General features: G+C 40.3%; 1 protein-coding gene across 2 annotated transcripts in view; it reads right to left on the bottom strand.

The window, feature by feature from the left end:
- COL4A2 (collagen type IV alpha 2 chain) overlaps positions 1-16,838 on the bottom strand; it is a 225,859-nt gene that overhangs the window by 64,732 nt on the left and 144,289 nt on the right. For both annotated transcript variants that reach the window (XM_077158665.1, XM_077158666.1), the window contains 3 exons: positions 6,683-6,793; positions 6,029-6,178; positions 851-943 (listed from right to left, as the gene is read on the bottom strand). In XM_077158665.1, coding sequence (XP_077014780.1) covers positions 851-943; positions 6,029-6,178; positions 6,683-6,793 — 354 coding nt within the window. The remainder of the gene's footprint in view (positions 1-850; positions 944-6,028; positions 6,179-6,682; positions 6,794-16,838) is intronic.

The following is a 16,838-nucleotide window of genomic DNA, read 5'->3' as shown; positions in this document are numbered from 1 at the left end:
AGTAAGGCAGCACCATGCTGCTCATGGCCAGCCGTCCAGGGCACAGAAAAAGGCAGAGCCGAGACAAGCTGTATCTCATAATTGGGAATGCCAGGCTGCCCCTGGAGATGGTCTGAGTCCTGAAGTCCACCCCCAAGTTGCTCACCTTCACAATGAGCACTGGATGTATGCACACATCCCCACAAGCTGCCAGAACGACTGGGGTGGGGTTACGTGCCAGGACGTGCTATCCATGCTCAGACACGGGCTCTGATGGTACAGACAGCCATGGAGGAGGCACCACTTGGGCCAACCCTTCCTGGAAATGTGGCCTCCACGTGAGAGTGGAATCTGCAAGGGGCAGCAGGAAGAGTAAAGTACAAAGACAGCTCGGTTCTAATTTCACCCCTACAGCTCCGTGGGAGTGAGACCCTGCTCAAGTCACTCCACTCTTCTGAGCGCTAGTCTTCTTGCCCAGGAAAATAATGCCCAACTCAGGGAATCATAAGGATCAAAAGAGATGAATACACAAACACTTTGCAATGGATAGCGTTCTTTACAAATCCTTGTTATACAGTCTTGACGTTTATCTCTTGGGATGAATCATCTGAAGTCAGTTATGAACATGGCTTATCAGAGAAGGGTGAGCAAACTGGATACCGCACACTCAGAAAATGGAGTTGAGTTTGTCTTATTTTTAGTGTAATATCTGTCCATGGGAGAAAGGAGGCTAGCACAGAAATGCAAGATTATCTTTATTTCAGGTTAAGGTGGAAAGGGGAATCAGTTATATCCTGGAAGGTGGAGGTAGACTTAGCAAGGTCAAGATGGTGTCCATATTCATTCCTCTGTCATTCCCAGCAGTTTTTACCTTTCCATCCTTTCTGTCCGCGAGTTCCAGGGAAACCAGAAACTCCTGGGTAGCCCACCCTTCCTTCTGTTCCTTTGAGTCCAAAAAGGAAACCTAAAGAGGAAACACACAGGGACAGAAAAATTAGCAGCCTGTAGAGAGACCCAATATCTCACTGAACCCCCAAACCGGGAAAGTCTGTGAATAAGTCTCCCCAAATAGGACAAAAACGACACACTGACTCCAATTCCATTCCACATACATTTACAGGGTAGAAAGAAAGTGAAGAGTCTATGAATTTAGCTTTCCAATTAACATCTAAAGATAAAAATCTTGGCTTTTGAGAAAAATTGAGTCCAAAAAAAGGTTTTGATTTTTCAATCACATATTTTATTCATGCGCTAAATATTTGGATTTCAAAGCTACCACACATTTCTGGCTCTCCAGAAGAAAAAAAATAAAGATATTAAAATTAAATTGCTCCCTCTTCTGTTCTTTTCCCCAGAACACGTTTTCTCTGATGTCCACACCTGCCTTTCCCCCTCACTCCTCCCGCCCCGGCCCTACACCCGAGCCTGCGTGCACAAGGACACACACTCACTCTCTCTTGCCCCTTTCTGTGCACATGTATACACACATACATATATGGAGTTATTGTAATTAATGCAGAAAACTTGCCTCTGACATGGATTCAGCTTGGTCAACCTCAGTGACTATCCTTGTGCTACAATTTCCCCAACCCCAATCTCTACCCTCCATGCCCACTAACAAGGTCCAGGATACTTGTAAAAGTCCTGCAGGGTTCCAATAATTTCAAGCAGGGTTACTCGGGCGAAAGTATAAGAAATACATTTTTAAAGCCAACAAAATTCTTAAAGTCACATTCGAGAGGAGTGCCATCTTGTGGTAGAAATTAGGTGGTACAGTTCTAGGAAATAAAAATCCACTGCAGGGTTATGGAAGCCAGATGTCTCCACAACCCATTCTTTTCTTTTCCTCACTGTTAAAACCAGTAGTGATCATAAGCTCCAACGACCAACTAAAGAAAATCAGGATACCATGTAGTCATACCTACCACATGATACTCAAGAGGAGCAATGCGGCTATTAGTAAAGCAGGAAGGAGACAGTGCTACCAAAGTTTCAAAACTTTTGTAACCTGCTTGGGAAAACACCACCAAAATTCAAATGTCAATGTAAAACAGCTGTATCTGTGGGAAGAAGGTAATGACTATTGTCCCATGTAATTAGATCCCATTCATCCCTCAAACGTTTGTCCAGTGCCTGTCTACACTAGGCAGGGCACTTGGAATATACTGGGCACACAACAGGAAACAAAACCGACAGACCCTTGGGATGCTTGCAGCCTAGATGGGAAGACACCCCTGGAGCACATATCACCAAACAAACCAACACAGAAATTTAAACTACAGCCAGCGCTATGAAGAAAGAGAGCAGGAAGCTATCAGAGACAAAAATAGGGGTAAGCCCACTTAAAATCCATGGGGGGGGGTGTTTCTTGACACCCCCAAATTAAGACATAAAGACAGAAAAAGTGCCAGCCATGCAGACGGCAGAGGGAGTGCTCCACACAGAAGATTAGACTGTCTAAAAGGCCCTGCCTAGGAATAAAGCCAGGTGGCTGGAGGGTGGCGAGCGAAGACCAGAGGGGCAGGAAAGGAGATGAAGGTCAGTGGACCAGGCAGAACCATGTGGTCTAAGGAACAGGGCTTGGATTTTATCCCAAGGCCTGTGGAAGCTATTAAAGGATTTTAAGGAAGGAAGTTACATAATCTAATTTATATTTAAAAAGCATACAACTGGCCATGTGGAGAACTGCCTGGAGACAGAAAGAATGGCAGCTGGGCTATGAGTGGGTTGTCTACTCTAGTTGTCCATTCTACCAGAATACTATTTCAGTAGTCTAGGCATGAGGTGATGGTGGCTTGGATAAGGACAATGGCAGTGTAATGAAAAGAAATGGATGGATTCAAGATTCAAGAGGTGGAATCAACAGGACTTGGTGATGGATTCAGTGTGGGGGTAAAGGAAATGCCCAGAATAACCCTCAGGGTTCTGGCTGGAGCTACTGGGTTAACTGAGATGGGTGAGGCCCAGGAGAGGGGCAGGCTAGTTGGAGGGATGGGGGAAGAGGAGAGAAAGAGCATGATTTTGGGCATACAAAGTTTGAGATGTGTGTAAGACAGAGTATTAACTACGTGTCAAGTTAACAGTTCGTATGAGTTTAGAGGTCAGAAGACAGAACAAGGCTTGGAACAAAATTAGGGAGTGACTGGCTTATAAATTGCATTTGAATTCATGTGAATGGATGAATTTACCTAGGTAGAGAGTATAGAGAGAAGACAGTCCCCGATTGAACTCCAAGGAATGCCAGTATCTACTGGATGGGTAGAGAAGGAGAATGAAGAGCCAGCTAAGGAGCCTACAAAAGACTAGCCAGAGAGATGCAGGTGGTGGGGGAGGACAGACAAGGGGAATAAAAGGGATGTCACGAGACTAAGAGAAGGGAGTGAATCGAGAAGGAGGATGGGCCGCCCTATGATGTGCTCCTGAGAGGTTGCTGACGAAGACCGAATAACATCCTCAGCACTTGGCCTCACAGGGGTAATCGGCAACCAGGCCACAAGCCGTTTCAGCTGAGTGGTAGACTGTGCGGGTTTTATTGCATGTCTCTAATTTCTACCAACATTTTATGAGAAGTGTGGTATCACGGCGGAATTAGTTAACAACAGAAACTTCAGTGCTTTTGGCATTTTTAATTTAAGGCGTGATGTGATTTTAAGGACAAAGAGACTGTGTATCTTGTAGAGTAAATATCAGACACTTTGTGAATCTAGTCAAAGGCACAGAGTGGCCTTCTTAATTGACATTCTTCCTCTTTCCTATGTGCTTTCTCTTCAATGTATCCAATAGTTTCAGACAATTCCTACAAAATAACGATGAACCTTTTAGATGTTTTTAAATATGGTTTTCACGAAGAGGCAATGGCCATTATAAGTCAGGCAGAATTTTGACTTTTTCTGGAACAGAATGGAGCTGTTCCGATACTCGATTCGGTGAACTGAGTTGGAACTAGAAGTATGCAAACTATTTCACCCTGAAAGAAAACTGACTTCATGGTTTGATTTTGCTGGAACTGCAAGAGAGTAAACATTCTGGTTTTCATCAGTAGCAACATAAAACAGGGTGAAATGCAGTTACCAAGAAAAGAATCCAATAATTTGATTCCAGGGGACAGTTGAAGAACTCTGTGAGAATTAAAGTCATTAATATTAAATTATGACTATGCACAAAAGTGTTCGAAAGGTCATTATGGTTGCCTGCTTTTTGTGTAAGAGATTGCTAAAAAAGAAGTGATTGGAAACAATGTGTCTCACAGGAGTAAGAGATATCATTAAAGGATGCTTTAAAAATTTTTAGTTGATAAAATTTATCTGATACCACTCCATCTATTTTATAAAGTCCCTCATCATCTGTAATACAAATCATAAATAAGTTAATTTGTTTGCAGTTGACTTATATTAGTAAATCACGGACTAAAGCAAGATGGCATTTGCTTATATCTTTATCAAAACAGAATTTAGATATAAGAATAATGGCAAAGTGATGCCTTTAATCATGGTCCTTCAGAGAGGCACACTGGTTTTGTTTTGTTTTGTTTTTTTGGATTTTATTTTTAGTGCACAGTGTTCTATTGCCAAAAAAGGGAAAACTCACCAGATGCCATTATTTAGTAAATATAATGCTTACAGAAACTTACCTTTTATCACAAATGTTACAGTAATAAATATTGCTTCCAAGATAATAAAAACATATTAAAGAGAATGCCGCTCAAGCTATTTTGCAAATTCATGATCCAGAGCAATATCTGAACCTTGAACATTTTTCAGAAGAATGTGGGAAAAAAATCTGTAGCCTTTCTAGTTAAAGGAAAATTTGGAAAGGGGACCAATTTAACTTAAAGATCACTGTAGAATACAAAATAGAATCAGAAAAGTGACTGCTGATACTTTTAATGGAATAAATGTATAAAGATGTGCTTCTACTATGTCCCACAATTTTACTTCTAGAAATGGCAGAGTGATGCAGTCTTCCAAAGGCAATTAAAGCATGGACACCGATCCGAAGTTGAGCTTTAACTGAAATCAAGCACTATCGACTAGAAAATATGATGTTCTTCCTCCCTTAAGACAGGAAACTGTAAGAGATTACTGGGTGAGAATTCAGAGAATTTAAAGTAAAATATTTTAGAAAGAAGAAGCCATCAAATTTTGGTCAATGGCAAATAGACAGAGAAAGTATGACTACATATTTTCTTTCAATGTCCCATCTATACATCTCTGGAGGGGCTACAAAGCTCCTCTTGGGAGATTTTACCATGCCTGTAGCATAGTCTTTAAACTCTGAAGTGTAAAAGAATAACCTTTCTGAACGCAAACTCCAAGATGTAATGCACATTTCTCTCCCTCCTTAAACAGCATTCTCAGCTAAACGAGAGACGTGGCTCACATTAAAACCTGGAAAAAACACTTTGTACTATGATTCAGTGATAGCCTCAAGGCTAGCAAATGAGCTCAGATTATTATGCTTGCCTAGTTTATAGACTTTCACAGTTTTCTTTTTATTTTTTGTCTCTGCCTTGGCCAATGGCCGCTACCTCTTTTTACAAATAGCATAGCCATCTCTTCTTGTCATCAATGATCATCACCTGTTAGATTGCAGCTTTGGCTCTGCAGAGGACTGAGAAGGCAGATTATCAAATCTGTTGAAAATTGTTGGTAAAACAGAGGATAGAGGCTGTGAGTCAAGGCGTAAGCCCCACCATGGAAGACGGTGCATGTAAATCTATTACATGATCACTGGGACAGCTACTTTAGCTGACATCTGTTTCTAGACTGTACCCCTTAGACATTTTGCTGAAGAATTGATTTCATTGAAGCCAAATCTCCCTTGCTGTGTAATACATGTCTGATGGTTAATACTTACCAAGTTTTGTCCTCTTCCATCACCAGCTTCTTCTATTTCGACCTCAGAAAATACTACTATGCCATAATCCACCGGCCAACTGGATTAGGTCAAAAGCATTTGGCAGAAAAACCCAAATAAAAATCCAACTGGTGTCAGACGTCTTTAGCTGAACACTAAAATGCCCCCTCCCTTTAGCTCTTCATTCACTTACCATCAGGTCCAGGTGCCCCAGGGGAGCCTGGGAGTCCTGGGAGCCCTGGCTTTCCATCAGCTCCTGGTGGGCCGGGCGCTAGAGCTGGGAGGCCTGGCTCTCCTTTGAAGCCTTTGGGCCCCATTTCGCCTGGTAAACCCCTCTTCTCATCTGAAAATCCAACAGCATTCGTCAGCAGTGTAAGTCCCTCCAAGCAGCTTCTGACTCTCAGCAGTTGCGTCTGCATTCATGCCACAGGCAGCCACCAAAAGCACTAAGGGAGCTGGCAACCCACTGAGTGACGGATGCCATTGGTATAATACATCTTCATTTATTCAATGTTCAAAAAGCACCTCTCCTTGCCCCAAATAACGGCCTGATAGCTGTTTTTCACCCTCACAAACAACATTTGGTGGCGCCCTATGCTATTCCCAACCAACCGATGGAATCATGCTAGTTGCTTATTAGTGGCATAATCTAAGCAGGGAGCTACTGTCATATGTACAATGGTTCCCCGAAGTTATCTAAAAATGTATTCAAGGCACACGAGAGCTTGTTAAGCCTAGCAAATGAGAGAATGTTAAGAAAAGAAGGAAAACAAAAGAGCTGTGTAGTTGGTAAAGGTTCTGTTGTTTACTTTCGGTCTTAGCATTTGATATCATGATACTACATTACCTTCATCTCCGATGGATATGCCACGGGCACCTGGCGGGCCGGGGTCTCCTGGCTCACCCGGGCTTCCTGGTTCCCCATGATCGCCTGGGAATCCTGGGTCACCTCTGACACCTGGAACACAAGCATCCCCCGCCCCAATAGGAGTGAAATCGCTTCTTTTCTTTTTTTTTTATTAATTAAAAAAAGAATTAACAAAACAATTAGAAATCATTCCAATCTACATGTACAATCAGTAATTCTTAATAACATCACATAGTTGCATATTCATCATTTCTTAGTACATTTGCATCGATTTAGAAAAAGAAATAAAAAGACAACAGAATAAGAATTAAAACAATAATAGAAAGAAAAAAAAACAAAAAAAAACAAAAACAAAAAACCTATACCTCACATGCAGCTTCATTCAGTGTTTTAACATAATTGCATTACAATTGGGTAGTATTGTGCTGTCCATTTCTGAGTTTTTATATCCAGTCCCGTTGTACAGTCTGTATCCCTTCATCTCCAATTATCCCTTCTCTTTTTTTTTTTTTTAATTAACGGAAAAAAAGAAATTAACCCAACATTTAGAGATCATACCATTCTACACATGCAATCATTAATTCTTAACATCATCACATAGATGCATGATCATCATTTCTTAGTACATTTGCATTGGTTTAGAAGAACTAGCAACATAACCAAAAAAGATATAGAATGTTAATATAGAGAAAAAAATAAAAGTAATAATAGTAAAATCAAAACAAAACAAAACAAAACAAAACAAAAACCTATAGCTCAGATGCAGCTTCATTCAGTGTTTTAACATGATTACTTTACAATTAGGTATTATTGTGCTGTCCATTTTTGAGTTTTTGTATCTAGTCCTGTTGCACAGTCTGTATCCCTTCAGCTTCAATTACCCATTGTCTTACCCTGTTTCTAACTCCTGCTGAACTCTGTTACCAATGACATATTTCAAGTTTATTCTCGAATGACCGTTCACATCAGTGGGACCATACAGTATTTGTCCTTTAGTTTTTGGCTGGATTCACTCAGCATAATATTCTCTAGGTCCATCCATGTTATTACATGGTTCATAAGTTTATCTTGTCTTAAAGCTGCATAATATTCCATCGTATGTATATACCACAGTTTGTTTAGCCACTCTTCTGTTGATGGAGATTTTGGCTGTTTCCATCTCTTTGCAATTGTAAATAATGCTGCTATAAACATTGGTGTGCAAATGTCCGTTTGTGTCTTTGCCCTTAAGTCCTTTGAGTAGGTACCTAGCAATGGTATTGCTGGGTCGTATGGCAATTCTATATTCAGCTTTTTGAGGAACCGCCAAACTGCCTTTCACAGTGGTTGCACCCTTTGACATTCCCACCAACAGTGGATAAGTGTGCCTCTTTCTCCGCATCCTCTCCAGCACTTGTCATTTTCTGTTTTGTTGATAATGGCCATTCTGGTGGGTGTGAGATGATATCTCATTGTGGTTTTGATTTGCATTTCTCTAATGGCCAGGGACATTGAGCATCTCTTCATGTGCCTCTTGGCCATCCGTATTTCCTCTTCTGAGAGGTGTCTGTTCAAGTCTTTTTCCCATTTTGTAATTGGGTTGGCTGTCTTTTTGTTGTTGAGATGAACAATCTCTTTATAAATTCTGGATACTAGACCTTTATCTGATATATCATTTCCAAATATTGTCTCCCATTGTGAAGGCTGTCTTTCTACTTTCTTGATGAAGTTCTTTGATGCACAAAAGTGTTTAATTTTGAGGAGTTCCCATTTATTTATTTCCTTCTTCAGTGCTCTTGCTTTAGGTTTAAGGTCCATAAAACCGCCTCCAGTTGTAAGATCCATAAGATATCTCCCAACATTTTCCTCTAACTGTTTTATGGTCTTAGACCTAATGTTTAGATCTTTAATCCATTTTGAGTTAACTTTTGTATAGGGTGTGAGAGATGGGTCTTCTTTCATTCTTTTGCATATGGATATCCAGTTCTCTAGGCACCATTTATTGAAGACACTGCTCTGTCCCAGGTGAGTTGGCTTGACTGCCTTATCAAAGATCAAATGTCCATAGATGAGAGGGTCTATATCTGAGCACTCTATTCGATTCCATTGGTCGATATATCTATCTTTATGCCAATACCATGCTGTTTTGACCACTGTGGCTTCATAATATGCCTTAAAGTCAGGCAGCGCGAGACCTCCAGCTTCGTTTTTTTTCCTCAAGATGTTTTTAGCAATTCGGGGCACCCTGCCCTTCCAGATAAATTTGCTTATTGGTTTTTCTATTTCTGAAAAATAAGTTGTTGGGATTTTGATTGGTATTGCATTGAATCTGTAAATCAATTTAGGTAGGATTGACATCTTAACTATATTTAGTCTTCCAATCCATGAACACGGTATGCCCTTCCATCTATTTAGGTCTTCTGTGATTTCTTTTAGCAGTTTTTTGTAGTTTTCTTTATATAGGTTTTTTGTCTCTTTAGTTAAATTTATTCCTAGGTATTTTATTCTTTTAGTTGCAATTGTAAATGGGATTCGTTTCTTGATTTCCCCCTCAGCTTGTTCATTACTAGTGTATAGAAATGCTACAGATTTTTGAATGTTGATCTTGTAACCTGCTACTTTGCTGTACTCATTTATTAGCTCTAGTAGTTTTGTTGTGGATTTTTCCGGGTTTTCGACGTATAGTATCATATCGTCTGCAAACAGTGATAGTTTTACTTCTTCCTTTCCAATTTTGATGCCTTGTATTTCTTTTTCTTGTCTAATTGCTCTGGCTAGAACCTCCAACACAATGTTGAATAATAGTGGTGATAGTGGACATCCTTGTCTTGTTCCTGATCTTAGGGGGAAAGTTTTCAATTTTTCCCCATTGAGAATGATATTAGCTGTGGGTTTTTCATATATTCCCTCTATCATTTTAAGGAAGTTCCCTTGTATTCCTATCTTTTGAAGTGTTTTCAACAGGAAAGGATGTTGAATCTTGTCGAATGCCTTCTCTGCATCAATTGAGATGATCATGTGATTTTTCTGCTTTGATTTGTTGATATGGTGTATTACATTAATTGATTTTCTTATGTTGAACCATCCTTGCATACCTGGGATGAATCCTACTTGGTCATGATGTATAATTCTTTTAATGTGTTGTTGGATACGATTTGCTAGAATTTTATTGAGGATTTTTGCATCTGTATTCATTAGAGAGATTGGTCTGTAGTTTTCTTTTTTTGTAATATCTTTGCCTGGTTTTGGTATGAGGGTGATGTTGGCGTCATAGAATGAATTAGGTAGTTTTCCCTCCACTTCGATTTTTTTGAAGAGTTTGAAGAGAATTGGTACTAATTCTTTCTGGAACGTTTGGTAGAATTCACATGTGAAGCCATCTGGTCCTGGACTTTTCTTTTTAGGAAGCTTTTGAATGACTAATTCAATTTCTTTACTTGTGATTGGTTTGTTGAGGTCATCTATGTCTTCTTGAGTCAAAGTTGGTTGTTCATGTCTTTCCAGGAACCCGTCCATTTCCTCTAAATTGTTGTATTTATTAGCGTAAAGTTGTTCATAGTATCCTGTTATTACCTCCTTTATTTCTGTGAGGTCAGTAGTTCTGTCTCCTCTTCCATTTCTGATCTTATTTATTTGCATCCTCTCTCTTCTTCTTTTTGTCAATCTTGCTAAGGGCCCATCAATCTTATTGATTTTCTCATAGAACCAACTTCTGGCCTTATTGATTTTCTCTATTGTTTTCATGTTTTCAATTTCATTTATTTGTGCTCTAATCTTTGTTATTTCTTTCCTTTTGCTTGCTTTGGGGTTAGCTTGCTGTTCTTTCTCCAGTTCTTCCAAATGGATAGTTAATTCCTGAATTTTTGCCTTTTCTTCTTTTCTGATATAGGCATTTAGAGCAATAAATTTCCCTCTTAGCACTGCCTTTGCTGCGTCCCATAAGTTTTGATATGTTGTGTTTTCATTTTCATTCGCCTCGAGGTATTTGCTAATTTCTCTTGCAATTTCTTCTTTGACCCAGTCGTTGTTTAGGAGTGTGTTGTTGAGCCTCCACGTATTTGTGAATTTTCTGGCACTCTGCCTATTATTGATTTCCAACATCATTCCTTTATGGTCCGAGAAAGTGTTGTGTAAGATTTCAATCTTTTTAAATTTGTTAAGACTTGCTTTGTGACCCAGCATATGGTCTATCTTTGAGAATGATCCATGAGCACTTGAGAAAAAGGTGTATCCTGCTGTTGTGGGATGTAATGTCCTATAAATGTCTATTAAGTCTAGTTCATTTATAGTAATATTCAGATTCTCTATTTCTTTGTTGATCCTCTGTCTAGATGTTCTGTCCCTTGATGAGAGTGGTGAGTTGAAGTCTCCAACTATTATGGTATATGAGTCTATTTCCCTTTTCAGTGTTTGCAGTATATTCTTCACGTATTTTGGGGCATTCTGATTCGGTGCGTAAATATTTATGATTGTTATGCTTTCTTGTTTAATTGTTCCTTTTATTAGTATATAGTGTCCTTCTTTGTCTCTTTTAACTGTTTTACATTTGAAGTCTAATTTGTTGGATATTAGTATAGCCACTCCTGCTCTTTTCTGGTTGTTATTTGCATGAAATATCTTTTCCCAACCTTTCACTTTCAACCTATGTTTCTCTTTGGGTCTAAGATGTGTTTCCTGTAGACAGCATATAGAAGGATCCTGTTTTTTAATCCATTCTACCAATCTATGTCTTTTGATTGGGGAATTCAGTCCATTGACATTTAGTGTTATTACTGTTTGGATAATATTTTCCTCTAACATTTTGCCTTTTGTATTATATATATCATATCTGATTTTCCTTCTTTCTACACTCTTTTCCATATCTCTCTCTTCTGTCTTTTTGTATCTGACTCTAGTGCTCCCTTTAGTATTTCTTGCAGAGCTGGTCTCTTGGTCACAAATTCTTTCAGTGACTTTTTGTCTGAGAATGTTTTAATTTCTCCCTCATTTTTGAAGGATAATTTTGCTGGATATAGGAGTCTTGGTTGGCAGTTTTTCTCTTTTAGTATTTTAAATATATCATCCCACTGTCTTCTAGCTTCCATGGTTTCTGCTGAGAAATCTACACAAAGTCTTATTGGGTTTCCCTTGTATGTAATGGATTGTTTTTCTCTTGCTGCTTTCAAGATCTTCTCTTTCTCTTTGACCTCTGACATTCTAACTAGTAAGTGTCTTGGAGAACGCCTATTTGGGTCTAATCTCTTTGGGGTGCGCTGCACTTCTTGGATCTGTAATTTTAGGTCTTTCATAAGAGTTGGGAAATTTTCAGTGAAAATTTCTTCCATTAGTTTTTCTCCTCCTTTTCCCTTCTCTTCTCCTTCTGGGACACCCACAACACGTATATTTGTGCGGTTCATATTGTCCTTGAGTTCCCTGATACCCTGTTCAAATTTTTCCATTCTTTTCCCTATAGTTTCTGTTTGTTTTTGGAATTCAGATGTTCCATCCTCCAAATCACTAATTCTATCTTCTGTCTCTTTAAATCTATCATTGTAGCTATCCATTATTTTTTCTATGTTTGCTACTTTATCCTTCACTTCCATAAGCTCTGCGATTTGTTTCTTCAGTTTTTCTATTTCTTCTTTATGTTCAGCCCATGTCCTCTTCATGTCCTCCCTCAATTTATCGATTTCATTTTTGAAGAGGTTTTCCATTTCTGTTCGTATATTCAGCATTAGTTGTCTCAGCTCTTGTGTCTCATTTGAGCTATTGGTTTGTTCCTTTGACTGAGCCATATTCTCAATCTTTTGAGCGTGGACAGTTATCTTCTGCTGCTGGCGTCTGGGCATTTATTCAGATTTCTCTTGGTGTTGGACCCAGCAAGGTTGTAATATTTTTCTGTGAAATCTCTGGGTTCTGTTTTTCTTATCCTGCCCAGTAGGTGGCGCTCGTGGCACACGTTTGTCTGCGGGTCCCACCAGTAAAAGGTGCTGTGGGACCTTAAACTTTGGAAAACTCTCGCCGTCCTGGGGGTTCGCTAGCCGAAGCGGCTTGAGCCGGCCCGGGGTCCGAACGCAGGGAGGGTTGCTGGTCGCTGCAGCCAGGGAAAGAGCCCGTCCGAATTTCCTAGTCGGCCCTGGGCAACAAGCGTGGCGGGAGGGCGCCAGCGGCAGCGGCCCGCCCGAGAGAGTGCACGTTCCCCGGGAGTCACGGGGTCACCGTTCTCCGCGGCCTGGGGGTTTCCGATCCAATTCTCTCAGTTGGTCCGGGGGCTGCGCGTGGTGTGGGCGCCAGCCATCTTTGTTTCAGGGGACCGCCTCTCCAATTCTCCCAGCCGGCCCGGGAAGGGGGAAGGGAGTAACTCCGGCCGCTTGCCACCCCGCCCGGTAAGGCCCGCGCGCCTCGGCGATCTCACCCGAGCTGCTTCTCTCAGCCAGCCAGCCGTTCCAGGATGGGGTACGCTGTCTTTTTTATCTCTGTTGTGGCTTTGGGCGCTTTCTGTATCGTTTCTACTCCCCTAGTAGGTGTCCTGGAGAAGAAACTAAGATCCGCGCGTCTTACTAAGCCGCCATCTTCCAGGAAGTCCTGAAATCGCTTCTTATATAGCAAAATAAATGTTCACCTTTTCACTGAATATGCTGTATATTGTGAGAGCACAATGAGGGGTTCAAAATTATTATTATTATTATTTTTTGCATGGGCAGGCATGAGGAATTGAACCCAGGTCTCCGGCATGGCAGGCGAGAACTCTGCCTGCTGAGCCATCGTGGCCTGCCCCAAAATTCTTAATATATGTGTAGTCTCTGTCTCAAGGAACACATTCATAGTTAAACAGGGTTGCTAGAAGAGACCTATAAGTAATGCGCAAACAGTAAGAGGCACAAGGTACCAAAAATATTCAAAGGAGGGGAGGGTTATTTATTTTCTTTATTTTTGGCATGGGCAGGCACGGGAATTAAACCTGGGTCTCCGGCATGGCAGGTGAGAATTCTGCCACTGAGCCACCGTAGCACCGCCCAGGAGGGTTATTTTTGATTGGGAAATAATCTGGCATTGAGGGACTATAGAAAATAAAAACAAAATAAGTTGATAATTTTTTTGCACTTACTGTGTTAGGCTTAGTGCTAAATACTTAACATCCACTGGATTCCTATAAAAACTCTGTGGGATAGATAGTGTTATAATCCCAATTTTACAAATGAGGACACTAAGGTTCAGAGAGGTGAAGTAACTTCCTAAGGGCACTCAGATTTCGCGGAGAAGGCAGCCTGAAAGTTGAGCCTTAGATATAGGTGGACTCTGGCCGAGATGGAGTCGGGGAAGGAAGAGGGAAGAGCAAAGCGCATTCAGAGAGGGGAGAAGAACCAGAATCAACGTACAGAGCTGACAAACGTTTAGCAGGATTTGGCTGGCGTGTTGGGGGACAGGTGAACAGAATGAATGGAAAATCAGGTTGAAAAAGTAGCTGGGTCTAAAGCAAGATTAAAGGAAACTAAATAATTAGAAATCCCATCATATGTCAGATATCATTCTAGGAATCCTGGATCATGCGGTAGGGTCTGATTTCTCTTAGAATTCCTTTTATTCCCTGAGCCCCAGCTTTATGCCCAAGATGGGCTTTTAATAACCGTTTGCTGAATGAATACTTCATGTGAAAGTTCTTACAGACTTTAATCCCTCAATAAACAAATGCAAAGTGGCATTGGTATATTCGTTTTTTTTTTTCACATCGCCAGGCACCAGGAAGCGAACCCGGGTCTCCGGCACGGCAGGTGAGAATTCTGCCGCTGAGCCACCGTCACGCTGCCCAGCAGTGGTATGTTCTTTTGCTATGTAAATAGCAATGTTTTACTGTATAACATAGTTCCCTGGAATATAATTGGGAAAGATGAGAGAAAAGAGGAGAAAAGAGGATGGTTTGCCACATAAATACTAGTAATGCTTTAGGGTAGCTAGCATTCTATATGTGTTTCTAAATTTTTTAATCTCAAAGGAAATTTCTTGAAATAAGGAGGGGATTTGCTGCATGCACATCATATTTGAGCTGCAAATGCAAGAGACTGAAACCTGACTGTTTTGGCCCCATGCTGCTGTTGGCAGTGCAGCCCAGCGATCGAAGGGATGGAGTCTGGATCACTTAGCCTGGGTTTCTATCTAGCTCCTCCACTTATCATCTACGTGAACTAAACTTGCCTGTACCTCAGTTTCCCTGTTGGTAAAATGGGGTTATATTGGGGTCATTAGGAAGAGTAAATACAATGACAAGTGCAACTAGAACTTAGACTATTGCTCAGCACATAGTAAGCACCATATAAATATTAGCCAGTATGATTAAATAAAAGGAGACAAAATAAAAAATAAAAATCCTATACCTTCTCATTTGCTCAGAAAAACATGAAGACTGCCTTTATTTTTATTTTCACTTACTTTGGGTTCATTTCTGTTAATTCACAGGTTCCTCTCCCCCTTTTTCATTTTGTTCTTTTGTTTGTCTGTTTGCATGGGCAGACACCAGGAATCGAACCCGGATCTCTAGCATGGCAGGTGAGAACTCTGCCACTGAGCCACTGTGGCCTGCCCCTTTTTGTTTTGACAAGCTCTTGCAATGCTTCCTAGTAAAAGACATATTTGTTTTCCTATTTTCTGAGAGATTCTGTTTATTAATCAGCCTTTAACCCTAAACCCTGGGATGTGACTCATTAGTATTTGTAGCTCACCAAGAATGCAGCAACACTGTCAGGTAGCAAAGAGGGTGAGTGCAGCATTTCTGAATTTTTATGTGTGGGCAAAAATGATTTTTAAAAATCATTCATCATGAAAAAAACAAACAAAAAAATTCATTCATGTTCCCAGTATGGTTTCCAGGAATGGAGTGTGGTGAAAGGGGAAACTAAATGAATTCTGGGCTCTCAGTTGGTGACATTTTTGAATAATGCAAAAGGAGACACCACCAGCGTTCGCTTTAAAAATTATGGTCCCAAATCTTCAAAGTAAGTATTTTGGTTTCAACCAAATCACTAACAAGAAGTCAGGTCAAACCAACCTCATGTTTCTTTTCACTGAGGTTTCTAGGTTGTCAGATATTTTGCATATCATAGATAAGAAGGCAAAGTGCTTGCTCTACAGTTAGGCGGATGGTGGAACACAGATTTCAAAACATATCGATTAATAGTTTGATATCAAAACAGAGAGAGTGCTCCAAGGGGCCCCAGCAGGCTTTGTCCTGGAGCTGTTCTGATCTCTATGTTCGTCAGTGTTCAGATGAAGACACACAAAAGAGGTTATCAAATCGACAGATCGTTCACGTCTAAGCAGGAAAGCAAATACTTGACACCTGGACATATAGGACAGGAGACAGAGCCAGATGATCTACTAAGGTCTGGGAAGAAACTATTAGAGCATCTCTATTTAAATAAAACAATAAAAAACACTTCACCGTTTAAAATGCCTTTGTGGTGTGAATGGCTTAGCCTGCACACCATTTAGTCATTCACGCAAATGTTTATTGAGCACATATGTGGAACTATTCTAAGCATTGGGGATACAGTAGCGAACCACATGGGCTAAAATGCCTATCCTATGGAGTTTCATATAATTGTATAAATTAGTCATAAATAAATATTCATACATTTATTGAGAGAAGGTGCTCAAGACATTTTTTTTTTTTTTAACCAAGAAGGATACATATTCAAAAAGGTTCAGAGACCAGGGCTCTAATCAAAGAATTAGAATCATGTTTCAATAAGATTTTGCCAATTTGGAAGGCTGAACTAAAATAAAGAGGTGAACAGTAGCTATGACACATGCAGAATTTTTCATTTCTATTTAGAGAGTCAAGTGTGAAAGTGGAGAAGAGCCCCCTGGGTTGTAAAGAGTTCATGTGACACATATCAGAGATTTAGCTGGCTTGAAGTTTAAAAGGATGTGATTGTTTACAGATTATGAGTGTGGTAAATCCAGACTTCGGTCCAGCAAACAGGACATCTTAAGCATCTTGGTACATTTGGAGGAGAAAAGATTGGGGTATGTAGGACTACTGTCATTGGATGATGTGTAGAAGGACTGGATTTCAGTAGTGATGGTGCAGAAGACAAAACCAGAACCTGTATAAGTTATGGAGAAATGAAAGGACTTTCTAACAGTGGGGTCTCACTGGCAGGTAATGAGCTCTCTTTCA

Source organism: Tamandua tetradactyla, chromosome 4 (genome assembly GCF_023851605.1).
Source record: "Tamandua tetradactyla isolate mTamTet1 chromosome 4, mTamTet1.pri, whole genome shotgun sequence".
Taxonomy (NCBI): domain Eukaryota; kingdom Metazoa; phylum Chordata; class Mammalia; order Pilosa; family Myrmecophagidae; genus Tamandua; species Tamandua tetradactyla.
The sequence above is the reverse complement of the archived record's forward strand: the minus strand, read 5'-3'. Positions and strand labels throughout refer to the sequence as shown.